This window comes from Salvelinus alpinus, chromosome 16, assembly GCF_045679555.1.
Source record: "Salvelinus alpinus chromosome 16, SLU_Salpinus.1, whole genome shotgun sequence".
NCBI classification, from domain to species: domain Eukaryota; kingdom Metazoa; phylum Chordata; class Actinopteri; order Salmoniformes; family Salmonidae; genus Salvelinus; species Salvelinus alpinus.
The window spans coordinates 16,339,662-16,358,498 of record NC_092101.1 but is presented as its reverse complement, the minus strand read 5'-3'; the positions used below and the strand labels follow the sequence as shown (position 1 = coordinate 16,358,498).

Genomic DNA, 18,837 nt, shown 5'->3' with positions numbered 1-18,837 from the left:
CCTTGCTCTGCAGGGGCCGCGGCCTTTGTGGAGCGATGGGTAACGACGCTTCTTGGGTGACTGTTGTTGATGTGTGCAGAAGGTCCCGGGTATGGGCGAGGGGACGGTTTAAAGTTATACTGTTACACTAAGCAGGTGAAACAATTGATTTTCTCCATGAGAAAATACATTATTATTGTTATTGGATGCGTTCGACCTTGTAGCCGACTTGAAATGAGAATCGAGACTGACTGATCTACAAATCACCTTGCATTCTAAATAACTACTCAATATTATTACTAGATCAGTCAGTCACAACTTACCCAAGATACATCACGGTTTTGATGCTCTCGAAAACAGCCATTGTGGCCGATGAATATTTTTAAATCTTCCAACATTTTTTGAATATTTTTTATAAGGGTATCCAATTAAATCGTCAACAGGCTTCTCGATCCAATGAAAACGCGTGTCTTTCTGAGGTTCGTGGAACCCAAATCCGGGGGTGCGTTCAGTTAGCATGACCGCTTGCTACGTTGCGGAACAGTTTGTATTGAATGCACGTTTTCCCAAAACGTTATTTTACGTTCTTGAACAGATATTGAGATACGTGCGCGCTCCTGGTGTACAGCCCCGTTTCGGTTCAATTGAAACGTTCTATTACGTTTTTATGTACTGAATGCAGCCCGAGTTTCACATGTCATCAGCTGTCAAGACACTGAAGCTACCTACACGCGTGTGTAGCTAACACTACGAACAAAACTTCGGATAATTGAAGAGATGGTGAGTAGCTAAATCTTTTGCTGTAGCCACTTGCACCCAGCATGTAAAGCTTCGCTAGCCAATGCTTGTAGCTAGCTTTTAGCCACTGTTACACGTATTTGACTACAAAATAGTTAGCCTAGCTAGCTAGCTTAGCATGATCAACTACCTGTAAAGTAACGTAGTTAGCTAGCTATAGGTTCCCTGCAAGTTGATATCTGGCTGGGTGTCAGTTTGAGGTTAGGTAGCAGCATAAATTGCTCTTTCCATTCATTTTACTAGTTATGTACACGTTGCACAATAAGTTAGCTAGCTTGCTTGGGCTGCTATCATGGATGGTTAACTTAAACCTTCACAGCCACTATTCCTCATGTCGTGGCTATCTTGGGCAATTTATTTCATTGGCTGTAGAGGATTTGGTTTCTTCGTTGAAAAGTTGAATGACTGACACGGTAGGGAGTGCGCCCCCCACCCTCTGGCAGATGTAACGTTAGTAGCGACTCCTTTGAAATGCATAGCAGCTGATGTCAGATGAAAAATTAATCTGGAAACTCCATGTTGGCTGTCTATAAAAGTTGGGTTAACACATTTTTGTACTTTAGTTTGATTAACCAAGTGTGTGTGTGTTCTCTCTCACTGACCAGGCGCTGATTGGAGTGCAGCTGGTGGTCAGCTTGCTGGCTGCTAGCATCATGCAGAGAATGGCTCCACACTGTTCATTTGCCCGCTGGCTCTTGTGCAATGGCAGGTAAAGTCATGTACACAAATGTCATATACAAAAGTGGCTTTGGAGATGGGGTGTAGCTATGTCTTGGTAATGTTGACTTCATGGTAAGGGTCTGACATTCCTGGTATGATCATAAGGCCATGATAAACTCTTAGCCCTTATCAGGGGACATTTATTTGAAAGAACAACTGTGACCCTACTACTAGCTAATAACTTACTTGGGGTGTGTATATCTATTTTTTAACAAATCTAACTTTATCCTTTCAGTCTTTTCCGGTTCAAACACCCCTCTGAGGGAGAGCTGTGTGCCCTAGCTGGAAAACAGATGCCCAGCAAGCCCAGCAAGAGAGACAGGTGTGAGCTGGGGACAGGTGGGAGGGGGCATGATGATACAGTACAACTGGTGTCTGCTGCCTTTGTATCACTGTTATGGTGGTAGACTGGCTGTTAAAGGAAATGTTTGCTGACTACTTCTGTTTTGTAGGAGACAGAATGGGGACAGCAAGCCTCTCACAGTTCCCAAGGACATCGACCTTCACTTAGAAAAAGCTCCAGTCGGCGTCCTTGATGCCCTTGGTAAATAAACAAAAGCACCACTTGTAAAATAGACCATGCCTGTGCATGGGACTTTACCCACAATCCTTTTAGGGTGGATATCTCTCCATCTTAGCTGTCAATCATAGCCCAACATTTTCGGACAATCAAAGATAAAATAAATTGTATTTGTCACATGCGCCGAATATATATTGTGTAGACCTTACTGTGAAATGCTTACTTACAAGCCCTTAACCAACAATTCAAGAAAAGAGTTAAGAAAATATTTACTAAATACACTTAAGTAATAAAAGTAAAAAGTAATACAATAAAATAACAATAATGAGGCTATATACAGAGTCTGTACAGAGTCAATGTGCGGGGGTACAGGTTAGTCGAGGTAATTTGTACATGTAGGTAGGGGTAAAGTGACTATGCATAGATAATAAACAGCGAGTAGCAGCAGTGTAAAAAGAAAGGGGGGGGTGTCAATGTAAATTGTCCGGGTGGCCATTTGATTAATTGTTCAGCAGTCTTATGACTTGGGGGTAGAAGCTGTTAAGGAGTCTTTTGGACCTAGACTTGGCGCTCCGGTACAGCTTGCTGTGCGGTAGCAGAGAGAACAGTCTATGACTTGGGTGACAGGAGTCTTTGACAATTTTTTGGGCCTTCCTCTGACACCACCTAGTATATAGGTCCAGGATGACAGGAAGCCTGGCCCCAGTGATGTACTGGGCCGTACGCACTACCGTCTGCAGTGCCTTACGGTCGGATGCCAAGCAGTTGCCATACCAGGCGGTGATGCAACCGGTCGTGCCCTCTTTACGACTGTCATGGTGTGTTTGGACCATTATAGTTTGTTGGTGATGTGGACACCAAGTTATCTGAAACTCTCGACCCGCTCCACTACAGCCCCGTCGATGTGAATGGGGGTGTGTTAGACCCTCCTTTTCCTGTAGTCTACGATAAGCTCTTTTTGTCTTGCTCACGTTGAGGGAGAGGTTGTTGTCCTGGCACCACCCTGCCAGGTCTCTGACCTCCTCCCTATAGGCTGTCTCATTGTTGTCTGTGATCAGACCTTCCAGTCGTGGGTGAACAGGGAGTACAGGAGGGGACTAAGCACGCACCCCTGAGGGGCCCCCGTGTTGACGATCAGCGTGTCAGATGTGTTGTTGCCTACCCTTACCACCTGTGGAGGCCGTCAGAAAGTCCAGGATCCAGTTGTGACCAAGCTTTAACATCCTGACTGATGTCTTGAGATGTTGCTTCAATATATCCACATAATTGTCTTTTCTCATGAAGCCATCTATTTTGTGAAGTGCACCAGTCCCTACTGCAGCAAAGCACCCCCACAACATGATGCTGCCACCCCTGTGCTTCACGGTTGGGATGGTGTTCTTCAGCTTGCAAGCGTTCCCCTTTTTCCTCCAAACATAACGATGGTCATTATGGCCAAACAGTTCAATTTTTGTTTCATCAGACCAGAGGACATTTCTCCAAAAAGTACTGTCTTTGTCCCCATGTGCAGTTGCAAACTGTAGTTTGGCTTTTTTATGGCTGTTTTGGAGCAGTGGCTTCTTCCTTGCTGAGCGGCCTTTCAGGTTCTGTCGATATAGGACTCGTTTTACTGTGGATATAGATACTTTTGTACCTGTTTCCTCCAGCATCTTCACAAGGTCCTTTGCTGTTGTTCTGGGATTGATTAGCATTTTTCGCACTAAAGTACGTTCATCTCTAGGAGACAGAACACGTCTCCTTCCTGAGCGGTATGACGGCTGCGTGGTCCCATGGTGTTTATACTTGCGTACTATTGTTTGTACAGATGATCGTGGTACCTTCAGGGGTTTGGAATTGCTCCCAAGGATGAACCAGACTTGTGGAGGTCTACAATTTTTTTCTGAAGGCTTGGCTGATTTCTTTTGATTTTCCCATGATGTCAAGGAAAGAGGCACTGAGTTTGACGGTAGGCCTTGAAATACATCCACAGGTACACCTCCAATTGACTTAAATGATGTCAATTAGCCTATCAGAAGCTTCTAAAGCCATGACATTCTTTTCTGGAATTTTCCAAGCTGTTTAAAGGCACAGTCAACTTAGTGTTGTATGTTAACTTCTGACCCACTGGAATTGTGATACAGTGAAATAATCTGTCTGTAAACAATTGTTGGAAAAATTACTTGTGTCATGCACAAAGTAGATGTCCTAACCTACTTGCCAAAACTATAGTTTGTTGACAAGAAATTTGTGGAGTGGTTGAAAAACGAGTTTTAATGACTCCAACCTAAGTGTATGTACACTTCCGACTTCAACTGTACATATGAGATGAGTAATGTAGGATATGTAAACATTATATAAAGTAGCATTGTTTAATGTGACTAGTGATACATTAATTACATCCAATTTTTAATTATTAAAGTGGCTAGAGATTGGAGTCAGTATGTTGGCAGCAGCCACTAAATGTTAGTGGTGGCTGTTTAACAGTCTGATGGCCTTGAGATAGAAGCTGTTTTTCAGTCTCTCGGTCCCAGCTTTGATGCACCTGTACTGACCTCGCCTTCTGGATGATAGCGGGGTGAATAGGCAGTGGCTATGGTGGTTGTTGTCCTTGATGATCTTTTTGGCCTTCCTGTGACATCGGGTGGTGTAGGTGTCCTGGAGGGCAGGTAGTTTGTCCCCGGTGGTGCGTTGTGCAGACCTCACTACCCTCTGGAGAGCCTTACGGTTGTGGGCGGAGCAGTTGCTGTACCAGGCGGTGATACATCCCGACAGGATGCTCTCGATTGTGCACCTGTAAAAGTTTGTTTTTTGGTGACAAGCCAAATTTCTTCAGCCTCCTGAGGTTGAAGAGGCGCTGTTGCGCCTTCTTCACCACGCTGTCTATGTGGGTGGACCAATTCAGTTTGTCCGTGATGTGTACGCCGAGGAACTTAAAACTTTCCACGTTCTCCACTACTGTCCCGTCGACGTGGATAGGAGGGTGCGCCCTATGCTGTTTCCTGAAGTCCACAATCATCTCCTTTGTTTTGTTGACGTTGAGTGTGAGGTTATTTTCCTGACACCACACTCCGAGGGCCCTCACCTCCTCCCTGTGGGCCGTCTCGTCGTTTTTGGTAATCAAGCCTACCACTAGTGTCGTCTGCAAACTTGATGATTGAGTTGGAGGTGTGCATGGCCACACAGTCATGGGTGAACAGGGAGTACAGCAGAGGGCTGAGAACGCACCCTTGTGGGGCACCAGTGTTGAGGATCAGTGGGGTGGAGATGTTGTTTCCTACCCTCACCACCTGGGGGTGGCCTGTCGAAGCCCAGGACCCAGTTGCACAGGGTGTGGTTGAGACCCAGGGTCTCGAGCGTAATGACGAGTTTGGAGGGTACTATGGTGTTAAATGCTGAGCTGTAATCGATGAACAGAATTCTTACATAGGTATTCCTCTTGTCCAGATGGGTTAGGGCAGTGTGATTGCGATTGTGTCGTCTGGACCTATTGGGGTGGTAAGCACATTGGAGTGGGTCTAGGGTGTCAGGTAGGGTGGAGGTGATATGTTCCTTGACTGGTCTCTCAAAGCACTTCATGATGACGGAAGTGAGTGCTACGGGCGATAGTCATTTAGCTCAGTTACCTTAGCTTTATTGGGAACAGGAACAATAATGGCCCTCTTGAAGCATGTGGGAACAGCAGACTGGGATATGGATTGATTGAATATGTCCGTAAACACACCAGCCAGCTGGTCTGTGCATGCTCTGAGGACGCGGCTAGGGAGGCCGTCTGGGTCGGCAGCCTTGCGAGGGTTAACACTTAAATGTTTTACTCACGTTGGCTGCGGTGAAGGAGGGCCCGCAGATTTTGGTAGCGGGCCGTGTCAGTGGCACTGTATTGTCCTCAAAGTGAGCAAAAAAGTTATTTAGTCTGTCTGGGAGCAAGACGTCGGTGTCTGCGACGGGGCTGGTTTTCTTTTTGTAATCCGTGATTGACTGTAGACCCTGCCACATACGTCTCGTGTCTGAGCTGTTGAATTGCGACCCACTTTGTTACTGACGTTTAGCTTATTTGATTGCCTTGCGGATGGAATAGCTACACTGTTTGTATTCATTAATGTTTCTGGTTGCCTTGCCATGATTAAAAACGGTGGTTTGCGCTTTCAGTTTTGCGCAAATGCTGCTATCAATCCACGGTTTCTGGTTGGGGAAGGTTTTAATTGTCACCGTGGGTACAACATCACTGATGCACTTGCTAATAAACTCTCTCACCGAATCAGCGTATACTGTGCTAGCAAAGCAGTCCTGTAGCGTAGCTTCCGCGTCATCTGACCACTTCTGTATTGAGCAAGTCACTGGTACTTCTTGCTTTAGATTTAGCTTGTGAGCAGGAATCAGGAGTGTAGTGTTATGGTCAGATTTGCCAAATGGAGGGTCATGGAGGGAGCTTTGTATGCATCTCTGTGTGTGGAGTAAAGGTGAACAATAGTTTTATTCCCTCTCTGGTTGCCCATGTGACATGCAGGTAGAAATGAGGTAAAACGGACAAGTTTGCCGGCATTAAAAAAGTCCACGGCCACTAAGTGCGTCGCTTCTGAATAGCATTTTCTTGTTTGCTTCTGGCCTTGTACTGCTCGTTGAGTGCGGTCTTAGTGCCTGCATCGGTTTGTGGTGGTAAATGGACAGCTACGAAATGTATAGATAAACTCTTGGTAGATAGTGTGGTCTACAGCTTATCATGAGGTACTCTACCTCAGGCGAGCAATACCTCGAGACTACCTTAATATTAGACATTGCGCACTAGCTGTTATTGACAAATAGACACACTCCCCCACCCCTCGTCTTACCAGACGTAGCTGTTCTGTCCTGCCGATGCACGGATAACCCAGCCAGCGGTATATTATGCGTGTCGTCGTTCAGCCACGACTCGGTGAAACGTAAGATATTACAGTTTAATGTCCTGTTGGTAAGATGGTCTTGAACAAAGATCATTCAGTTTATTTTCCAGTGATTGCACGTTGGCTAATTGAACTTATGGTAGAGGTGGGTTACCCACTCTCCGACAAATTCTCACAAGGCTCCCTGATCTCCGCCCCCTGTATTTCCATCTGTTCTTCACGCGAATGACAGAGATTTGGGCCTGGTCTCAGAGAAGCAGTATATCCTTTTCGTCGGACTGATTAAAGAAAAAAAATCTTTGTCCAGTTCGAGGTGAGTGATCGCTGTTCTGATATCCATCTTTTCGGGTTATAAGAGACGGTAGCAGCAACATTATGTACAAAATAAGTTACAAACAATGCGAAAAAAACCCACAAAATAGCACAGTTGGTTAGGAGCCCATAAAACGGAAGCCATCCCCTACGGCGCCATTACATTATTATTATTTTAAATCAGTGGGCTTGGACACGCATGTGGACCCTGCACCTGCCCGTTGTAGCTCAGAGTTTTATCGACGTTGCAAGAAGAGTACACAAGTTTTGGCTGGTGACCTAGTTTACTTTTTACTCAAGGAACATTGTGCGTGCATCCATGAAAGTAAGTTGTGTGGTCTACATCTGGGGATTTTATGCTGTTCAGTAATGCTTAGCTGTTTAGTTTATAGGTCTGTATTGTAGCTCTACTGTTATCCTGCACCTAATAACCTTGAATATTTCACATGGCCTACTGCTGGTGCATATCGTGTACAGTGGCAAGAAAAAGTATGAACCCTTTGGAATTACCTGGAGTTTTGCATAAATTTGTCATAAAATTTGATCTGATCTTCATCTTAGTCACAACAATAGACTAACACAGTGTGCATAAACTAATAACAAACAAATTATTGTATTTTTCTTGTCTATATTGAATACATAATTTAAATATTCAGTGTAGGTTGGAAAAAGTATGTGAACCCCTAGGCTAATGACTTCTCCAAAAGCTAATTGGAGTCAGGAGTCAGCTAACCTGGATTCCAATCAATGAGACAAGATTGGAGATGTTGGTTAGAGCTGCCCTGCCCTATAAAAAACACTCACAAAATTTGAGTTTGCTATTCACAAGAAGCATTGCCTGATGTGAACCATGCCTAGAACAAAAGAGATCTCAGAAGACCTAAGATTAAGAATGGTTGACTTGCATGAAGTTAAAGGGTTACAAAAGTATCTCTAAAAGCCTTGATGTTCATCAGTCCACGGTAAGACAAATTATCTGTAAATGGAAAAAGTTCCGCACTGTTGCTATTCTCCCTAGGAGGGGCCGTCCTGCAAAGATGACTGCAAGAGCACAGTGCAGAATGCTCAATGAGGTTAAGAAGCCTAGAGTGTCAGCTAAAGACTTACAGAAATCTCTGGAACATGATAACATCTCTGTTGATGAGTCTGCGATATGTAAAACACTAAACAAGAATGGTGTTCATGGGAGGACACCACTGATGAAGCCACTGCTGTCCAAAAGAAACATTGCTGCACGTCTGAAGTTCGCAAAAGAGCACCTGGATGTTCACAGAAAAATATTCGGTGGACAGATTAAAATGAAGTTGAGTTTTGAAGGAACACACAACACTGTGTGTGGAGAAGAAAAGGCACAGCACGCCAACATCAAAATTTCATTCCAATTGTAAAGTATGGTGGAGGGAGCATCATTGTTTGGGGCTGCTTTGCTGCCTCAGGGCCTGGACAGCTTGCTATCATCGGTGGAAAAATGAATTCCCAAGTTTATTAAGACATTTTGCAGGAGAATGTAAGGCTATCTGTCTACCAATTGAAGCTCAACAGAAGTTGGGTGATGCAACAAGACAACGACCCAAAACACAGTAGTAAATCAACAACAGAAGGGCTTCAACAGAAGAAAATACGCCTTCTGGAGTGGCCCATTTGGAGTCCTGACCTCAACCCGATTTAAAATGCTGTGGCATGACCTCGAGCGGTTCACACCAGACATCCTAAGAATATTGCTGAACTGAAACCGTTTGGTATAGATGACTGGTCCAAAAGTCCTCCTGACTGTTGTGCAGGTCTGATCCGCAACTACAGAAAACGTTTGGTTGAGTTTATTGCTGCCGATGGAGGGTAAACCAATTATTAAATCCAAGGGTTCACATACTTTCCCCACCCTACACTGTGAATGTTTACACGGCGTGTTCAATCAAGACATGAAAACGTATAATTGTTTGTGTGATAGTTTAAGCAGACTGTTTGTCTATTGTTGTGACTTAGATGAAGATCAGATCAAGTTTTATGACGAATTTATGTAGAAATTCCAAATGGTTCACATACTTTTTCTTGCCACTGTATATCATTATTACATCGATTGCATAAGTATTTATGCACAATATGTTTGTTTAGAAATTATTATACTATAGCTTGTAGTGTATGCACATTCTACCACTGCGCATTCATAGTTTGCGTTAGTCCTATGCCATGGCAAGTTTCTAGAACCTGATAGAAGTTTCAGAGACGGTCCTCGAAGCTCGCACATGCAGTCTGATGTACGACTCTGGGACTAGAGACAGACCAGATAAGATCTACTATAATAATGTAGCAATACAACAGGATCTTTACATAATGGCATTACATACATACATAGCAAAGAGAGAACTAATAACTCGGACAGGCACGATTTATAGCCCTCTCTCTCTGGCCTGATTGTAGATCTTATCTGGTCTGTCTCTGGTCCTACAGAGTTGTACATCAGACTTCGAGGACCGTCTGAAACTTCTAGAAACTCGCCATGGCATAGCACTAGTGCGAACTATGAATGCGCAGTGGTAGAATGTGCAAACATTACAAGCTATAAAATAACAATTTCTAAACTAACATATTGTGCATAAATACTCATGCAAGCAATGCAATAATGATATACACAATTTACAGCAGCTGTAGGCCATCCTAAATATACAAGGGAATTAGGTGCAGAATTACAGCAGTACTACAAATATAAATGTAAGAAAGTAACTATAAGCAACTATAAATAACTACGCAACGCTAAACAGCATACACCTACAAGTAGTAGAGAGTGCGTGCCTCCAAATGCACGCACAATGTTTCAGGAGTAAAGAGTGAACTTGGTCACCAAAACATGTGTCCTCTTCTTGTGTCAGCTAGAACGGGCAGGTGCAGTGTCCACATGCGTGTCCAAGCCCACTGATTGGCTGAAAACGAAGGGCTGTGATGGACAGCTGTGATGGAGAGCGATCCACCCTTAAGGGACTGTGAGGAAAGTCCTGTGCACAGGCATGGCCTTTTTTACAGCTGCCCTTGGATTTCTAATAGAAATCCAAACAACTTGAAAAAGGTTGCACTGGGGGGCTTAGACTTTAACCCGTCAGAGTCTAAGCCCTGTCTAATCCACGGGAGGGGGTGTTCTACTAAGCTATATGGAATTGTTGTAAGAAGGTCATTTCAAGGATCTTTTAGCTTTTTGATTTTGAGTTTAAAACCCCTTGAACTATAAAAAATAAATATTAAACAATTATTTGATAAATTATTTTGGGTCTTATTGTTATTAGCACATAGAAGCACATTGAATAACAGATAGTCCCCCAAAGATATCAAAAATAAGTTTGTTCTGAAGTGTCTCAATCTGAGAGAGATAAGAAAGATAAGGAAACATTATTATTATTAAGACCTCAAAACTATGAAATAACACACATGGAATCATGTAGTAACCAAAGAAGTGTTAAACAAATCAAAATATGTTTTAGATTCTTCAAAGTAGCCACCCTTTGCCTTGATGACAGCTTTGCACACTCTTGGTATTCTCTCAATCAGCTTCATGAGGAATGATTTTCCAACGGTCTTGAAGGAGTTCCCATATTTTCTGAGCACTTGTTGGCTGCTTTTCCTTCACTCTTTTGTCCAACTCATCCCAAACCATCTCAATTGGGTTGAGGTCGGGTGATTGTGGAGGCCAGGTCATCTGATGCAGCACTCCATCGCTCTCCTTGGTCAAATAGCCCTTACACCGCCTGGAGGTGTGTTGGGTCATTGTTCTGTTGAAAAACAAATTAGTCCCACTAAGCGCAAACCAGATGGGATGGCGTATCGCTGCAGAATGCTGTGGTAGCCATGCTGGTTGTGTGCCTTGAATTCTAAATAAATCACAGACAATGTCACCAGCAAAGCACACCACCTCCTCCATGCATCACGGTGGGAACCGCGCATGCGGAGATCATCTGTTCACCTACTCTGCATCTCACAAAGACACGGCGGTTGGATCCAAAAATCTCAATTTGACTCATCAGACCAAAGGACAGATTTCCACTGGTCCATTGCTCGTGTTTCTTGGCCCAAGCAAGTCTCTTCTTCTTATTGGTGTCCTTTTAGTAGTGGTTTCTTTGCAGCAATTCGACCATGTAGGCCTGATCCACGCAGTCTGCTCTGAACAGTTGATGTGTCTGTTACTTGAACTCTAAAGCATTTATTTGGGCTGCAATTTCTGAGGCTGGTAATGAATGTATCCTCTGCAGCAGAGGTAACTCTGGGTCTTCCTTTCCTGTAGCGGTCCTCATGAGAGCCAGTTTCATCATAGTGCTTGAGGGTTTTTGCGACTGCACTTGAAGAAACATTCGAAGTTCTTGAAATTTTATGGATTGACTAACCTTTATGTCCTAAAGTAATGATGGACTGTATATGCCGTTTATAGCGTGGGTGAATAAACCACCGCTAGTTTGGGCTCTGGGCCAGGAGCAGGAGGGGGTTGGAGACTTTATGGCTGAAGGTTTCAGGGCAGCAGACAGTCGAACATTGGACACCCTGCGAGTAGAGGACTACTCTGAAGGCCTTCTTGCTCGCACACGCTTTTCTATTGGATTCAGGTCAGGGCTTTGTGATGGCCACTCCAATACCTTGAATTTGTTGTCCTTAAGCCATTTTGCAACAACTTTGTAAGTATGCTTGGGGTCATTGTCCATTTGGAAGAACCATTTGCGACCAAGCTTTAACTTCCTGGCTGATGTCTTGAGATGTTGCTTCAATATATCCACGTAATTTCCCTTCCTCATGATGCCATCTATTGTGAAGTGCACCAGTCCCTCCTGCAGCAATGCACCCCCACAACATGATGCTGCCACCCCTGTGCTTCACAGTTGGGATGGTGTTCTTCGGCTTGCAAGCCTCTCCCATTTTCCTCCAAACATAACGATGGTCATTATAGCCAAACAGTTCTATGTTTGTTTCACCAGACCAGAGGACATTTATCCAAAAAGTAGTTATTCTGGGATTGATTTGCACTTTTCGCACCAAAGTACGTTCATCTCTAGGAGACAGAACGCGTTTCCTTCCTGAGCGGTATGACGGCTGCGTGGTCCCATGGTGTTTATACTTGCATACTATTGTTTGTACAGATGAACGTGGTACCCTCAGGTGTTTGGAAATTGCTCCGAAGGATGAACCAGACTTGTGGAGGTCTACATTTTTTTCAGAGGTCTTGGCTGATTCCTTTAGATTTTCCCATGATGTCAAGCAAAGAGGCACTGAGTTTGAAGGTAGGCCTTGAAATACATCCACAGGTACACCTCCAATTGACTCAATGTCAATTAGCCTAATCACAAGCCATGACATAATTTTCTGGAATTTCCCAACATACAGTCTACTTAGTGTATGTAAACTTTTGACCCACTGGAATTGTGATACAGTGAAATAATCTGTCTGTAAACAATTGTTGCAAAAATTACTTGTGTGATGCACAAAGAAACCGACTTGCCAAAATTATAGTTTGTTAACAAGACATTTGAGGAGTGGTTGAAAAAGGAGTTTTAATGACTCCAACCTAAGTGTATGTAAACTTCCGACTTCAACTGTAGATACGCCTCCAGCCAGGGGGTCCTGAGTGACGACGATCTGGTAAATAACTGGGTCACCTCTTGACATAGTGGAAGTCCCAACGGTCCCAGGGAGGTGGCAAGTGCTCCCCCTGGAGTAGTGTCTCTCGTGGAGTAGTGTCTCTCTCGTGGAGTAGGGAGCCTGGCGGACTCGGCACTCCCAAGGTGGGGACGATGGCTCTAACCGGGGGGCCTAGAGTGGTGACGGTCAGGAGAGTAGCGTCAGTAATGGTGCTCCCGCGGTGGTGAGTACGCCCTCCTGATCTCTTCCTGCACATGACGCAGGTCCTCGTAAAAATCTGGTTATCGCCCAACCCTAGTGTGGTCACTCCCTGACTGTTGAGGAGGCCTGGAGCTGGGTTGGACAACTGTAGGATGTGAGAGGTGCATAAGGCCTCGCAGCTCACTGGTACGCCATCACTGTAGCCAGGTCAGAATCCCAACGATTCGAAGAACCATGAAAAAACAGCTAGCTGGAGCTCGTCTGAGCAGTCGGCTGTGAATTCCCTCACCGCTAGTACGTAATGCTGATTGTTAAGGTTCTGACTCACTACAGGCTGTCAGGCTAGAACAAGGCAGATGTGTCCATATCCAGAGTTGTGTTGTCTCTTGATCACCACCACACAGTTGTGCGCGCGCACACACACATATCATAGGGGTAATCTTTGTTACAATTAGGAATGGACTTGTATAGGGGAAAGGATGTGGCCGACCGCTCAGACGAGCTCCAGCTAGCTGTTTTTTTCACCACTACTGCAAACTGAAATGCCATCCAAGCCTTAGCTGGCTTTGTATTTTAGGCCTTATCTTTTCCTTACAATGTTTCTGCTTTGCCTCTCCTTTCCAATTCTCAGTACTGCGATTCTTCCTGGAGTACCAGTGGTTGATTGACTTTGCAGTGTATGCCATGGGCATCTACCTTTTCACTGAGGGCTACTTTTGTGTAGTGGACCCCGCCAAGGAGGTCCACATTGGGGCCATCTGGTGTGTGCTGACCGTTCTCTGCTGCCTGTATCCTTCAGTTCACCCTCGCTCTGGAAGCCCACAATTGTATTACAATTTTGAAAAAGTAATATTATGAACTATTCCTAAGAAAAAGGCTCTAAGTACTATGTTACAATGTCAACTTAGACTAACTGAAGTTGTACTCACTGTACTTGCCAATGTTATTATGTAAAAACTTTCTACAAAGTGGGGCCCTGGTAAATGAATAACCCAAACATGTACTGTGCCAGAAAAATACTCAGATGCATCAATATTGTGCTGCTCCTTGATTGGAGCTGTTTTGTTTCCAAAGGACTGTCCAGTTGTCCCTGTGTTTCCCTTAACTCTCACAGGAAAACCCTCCACTCCCTGATGGGCCACTACTTCAGGTCTGACGAGGGAGGCGAGCGCTCAGTGTGCCTGGCCTTTGGCTTCCTGTCTCTGCTGGTGGCCATGCTGGTGCTGGTGGTCAGAGAGGACTACCTGGAGTTTGGCCTGGAGCCTGGTATGTGCACTACATTAACCCCTACTATGGCACGCCCCATTAGGCTATGTATAACACATTTATTTCGTTAATTTTATCATTTCAGTTTGGCCTATTTCATGTTTTGTATTGCAGGTTTTAACAGTCTTTTTGACAACCTTGAGGTTTTCGCAAAACATCAAGGCTTTGCTGAGTGGTCGTAAGTATCTTTTAGTTGGACAGTTAATAAAAATAAAAAAATCACATCTTGGGCCCATAGAATAGCTTTTAGTGATCTGTGTTGGCAAATGTGCCCCTTTTAATGTTTGCTATTATATTTGGACTCCCATCAGAGTCCCTGTGACCAAGCTGACTGTGAAGTTGGGTCTGGCTGCTATTTGTGCTTTTATTGGTGCTTTGCTGGCCTTCCCTGGCCTCCGTCTAGCCCAGACCCACCTGGACGCAGTTCAGATGAACTCAGACCGCCCATTCATCCAGTAAGAACACATAAACACTTATTTAACTGTGAAACCAAATAACCAACTGGTTCCACTGACTAGTAATGTCTTACTGTTTGGTTGTTGTGCTGTTTTCTGCTTCCCTTAGAATGTTGTTGCACATGAGCTTCCTGGGCCCAGTGGTGGTGATCGTGTTGTGGATCAAACCCATTGCTAGGGATTTCCTGGGGAACGCTCCAATGGGGAAGACCTCAGTCACCCTGTAAGTGTGTGTTTGTTTCCTAGACTCCAATATTACAAATGTGGCAATTTGGCACCCTTGTGCTGATTCCTTCTCAAAGTGTTAACAGATCTCCTGTGTGTGTGTGTGTGTGTGTGTGTGTGATATCCCAGTATGTCAAGCGCGGTGTTTGACAGTGTTCGTCTGTGGACAGTGGTGGTTCTGTGCTGCCTGAGGCTGGCCCTCACCCGCTACCACATGCAAGCCTACCTCAACCTTTCCCAGAAGTGGGTGGACCAGATGAAGAAGGAGGCGGGGCGCATTGCCGCCATCGACATCCAGAGGAAGGTCCGACAACACATCTAAATGGCAACGTTTTCATGTTAAAGGAATTCTTTTGAGTTGTTTGGAGAACCAGATGAGACCTTAAACCCATGAGTCTTTTGACGTTGTTGTCCTTCTAGGTGACCCGTGTGTTCTGCTACCTGACCATAGTCACCCTGCAGTACATGGTCCCTGTTCTACTCATCCTCTTCTCTACCCTGGCTCTGAAGGCCCTTGGTAAGACATGTACAGTACCTAACATGGCAACAACTAGCTTTGAGGCAAAAAAAAATGTATTCATCGCTTTTTCTTATATTCTAATAAATACTTTCATTATTTATACACACTGCATATTTATTTATATACTGGATTCTTCATATCTCACTATAATATATCTACTGCTGTGCATGTCATTCTTAGCTGTTGTGTAAATTCCACTGATGTGCATTTGCATAGATTGCATTTTGATACTGCTTCAGTGCTATTTGGGTTGTTAATTGGATTCATCCTGCCGTTCTTGATTTCTTGCCTTTTTTGTTGTTGTATTTTTCTTTACATGTTAGCTGTTTGACATTTTTTTTAATTTTTTTATTTAACCTTTATTTAACCAGGTAGGCAAATTGAGAACACGTTCTCATTTACAATTGCGACCTGGCCAAGATAAAGCAAAGCAGTTCGACACATACAACAACACATAGTTACACATGGAGTAAAACAAACATATAGTCAATAATACAGTGAAAAAAAAATAAGTCTATATACAATGTGAGCAAGTGAGGTGAGATAAGGGAGGTGAAGGCAAACAAATATATGTATAAATAAATAAAAATATAAAAAGGCCATGGAGGCGAAGTGAGTACAACACAGCAAGTAAAATAAAAAATAAAAAAACACTGGAATGGTTGGTTTGCAGTGGAAGAAAGTGCAAAGTAGAGACAGAAATAATGGGGTGCAAAGGAGCAAAATAAATTAATAAATAAATACAGTAGGTAAAGAGGTAGTTGTTTGGGCTAAATTGTAGATGGGTTATGTATTTGACTGCGTTGTTAGGAGCTAGTAGCATAAGAATTTTGGTACACTGCTATAACAGCTGCTAAACTGTACGCGAACAACAAATTCTCATTCGATTTTTAGTGAGGCCTTAGGTGGCCCTTCGTAAATGCTGAGAATCTGCGTTCTATAATTTAACAATATGGAGTTATGATAATATACCAACAGTTTCATCACAATGCTTAATCCATGGAAATGTAATGTATTTCAATTGTGCCTTTCAAATGTCTTGCTGTAACACCCATTTGTTCCTACTGTCTTTTTTGTATCTCAGGTGACTTCTCGTGGAGTGGCGCAGAGCAGGCTCCGGGGGTGACCCCTGCCCTGGTAATGCCCACGGTCTCTCCCGTCCTGCCAGGGCTGGAGGAGGACGAGGAGGGGGTGGAGGACATGGAGGAGGATATCCAGGCCACGGTGGCCCGTCTAACCGAGGGCTTCTCGGCCCTGCGCTCAGTCCTCACCCCCCTCTTCTTCAGAGGCCTCTTTGCCTTCCTCACCTGGTGGGTGGCCGCCTGCCAAGTCATCAGCAGCCTGTTTGGCATTTACTTCCACCAGTACCTCATGCAGAACTGAAGAGGACTACACTACGCTTATCTCTAGCCAACACCATCCCAGTGTTCCAGGCAGGTCAAAATCCATACAACATATGGACAGGATGTGTGCTCCTGTTTGTTACTGTAACAAAGGTGTCACCGATATCAAAAGGGATGTGATGGTTTCTGACATGCTGACACCTTACTACTACTACCTTGTTGTCCTGTGGGCCCAGTCAGACCCTTAGACCTTGACCAGGACTATGATGAAATGATGTATAATGTGGACTGGATTCTGTCCAACTGCTATGTATCACATTTCTCTGTTTTAACAAATGCATTTGAAGCCAGTGTTACTTAAAAAAAATATATATATCACACAGTATCAGGAAATGTTGCAAATGAGCTGTTTCTAGTAGGAAAAGGTACCACTACTTCCAGCCTAGTTTGCTAGTAGAGGCTGATTTCAGAAGTGCTTGATGCTTTATTTATTTTCGTCCTTTAGTTCTGCTGTAACGTACTGATTGTAATGAACCCGTGGAGTTCAGTCTATTCAGCAGTCATCACCAGTCGACCGTCCATTCTCCTTAATCATTAGTTACCCACCTTTTAAAACAAAGCACTGAGGATATTTTACTGTGTTTAATGGAGATATTCAGTGGAGAATTCTAAGTGCCTGGAAACTCAGGGATTTTGAGTCAATGATAAGATATACATTTTTTTTCTGCAAAATAGTAGACTGGTGATAACAGCTGTCTATCTGTAGCATTCAATAACACTCCAGCCCAGCCTGGATTTGGCAAATCTTCCCTGTATTAGCAACCATCTTTCAGTCCCAACAAAGTTTGTCAGTTGAATTTGTTTGAACAAAGTATTTCCTGTGTTTGTTTTGCTGCCAAACAATCATTTACACTTAAAGCGTCAATCAGCAGTTGAAACAATAACAAAGCGCCTTCCCCACCCTGTTTCGGTAAAAGCTGAGGGATGGGGAGGGAGAAATGTAACCACTCTCAAATGTATAGATAGAGCTATGGATGCAAGGACTGACCATCCATGATATCAAAATTATAGTTTTAACCGTGTTTTGAGGCTATATAGTTTTTCTATACACTTTGTTTACAAACATTGGAGTCAAACAAGCTTATTTTGGTTCTGATGGGGTTGAACTGAGCTCATGAGGCATTAATAAGTTATATTCTTCAAGAATCAATGAGTACAATTTATAAGTAAAACATTTCATGTAGCAACTGCAGATTGCCCCTTTTTCGGATGTAGGCTTAGAACAAATCTTGCCTAAAACGTGTTGCTGATTTGTAGTGTCAACGGTTTGTTATTTAAATTGACTTATTTATACTCTATTGCCACTGATCATGTTGGAAAGGTACAGGTGTCGTGCTGTTGGACTTTTGGGTCGTTTTGTTTTTGGAAAGTGTGATTTCTGTGTTAAAAAAAAAAAAAATCTGAATGATTGTTCGCTAATCATTTTACGTTGTGTGGTTTGTATGAAAATGTTTTTTTCAACAAAAGACTTATGAATGCATGGTTTGAACTTTTAGTTGTATACAAAATGTGTTTTATTCTGTTGTCTGTGTGGAAAATGTTACTGGCATATGAAATTATTAAACTCTTGTTTTAAATCTTGTCTTCTTATTATCGGTGATTAATCACACCTTAGTCATGCCAATATCACATGTTTTAATTATCCCAGCAAAATGTTTTAATATAAATTTCAGCTTTTCATTTCTCCCACTGACTTATGTCTTGTATATCATATTTTGTGGGAGATAAGGAAGATAAAAGGGCTTTTTCAAAGTTAATTCACCATTTGACAAAATAAATCATGCATGACAATGGTATCTAGCTGCTGAATTGACCTTCACCTCTGACCTTAACCTCCAGAGTGGATAATATTTAAATCGTTGATAATTTCACTGCACTTATTCTTCCAACAATCTGATATACAGTGGGGAGAACAAGTATTTGATGCTGATTTTGCAGGTTTTCCTACTTACAAAGCATGTAGAGGTCTGTA

The 18,837-nt window shown here is 43.4% G+C and overlaps 1 protein-coding gene across 1 annotated transcript; it reads left to right on the top strand.

The window, feature by feature from the left end:
• The first annotated feature begins 538 nt into the window (after positions 1 to 538).
• LOC139540954 (transmembrane protein 161A-like) lies at positions 539 to 18,442 on the top strand. Its single transcript, XM_071345034.1, has 12 exons — positions 539 to 759; positions 1,383 to 1,486; positions 1,733 to 1,819; positions 1,950 to 2,041; positions 13,628 to 13,784; positions 14,111 to 14,262; positions 14,377 to 14,440; positions 14,574 to 14,717; positions 14,827 to 14,940; positions 15,072 to 15,246; positions 15,363 to 15,459; positions 16,547 to 18,442. The coding sequence occupies exons 1-12, from the start codon at positions 757 to 759 to the stop codon at positions 16,843 to 16,845; spliced, it is 1,488 nt and encodes a 495-aa protein (XP_071201135.1). The 5' UTR covers positions 539 to 756; the 3' UTR covers positions 16,846 to 18,442.
• The last annotated feature ends 395 nt before the right edge of the window (positions 18,443 to 18,837 follow it).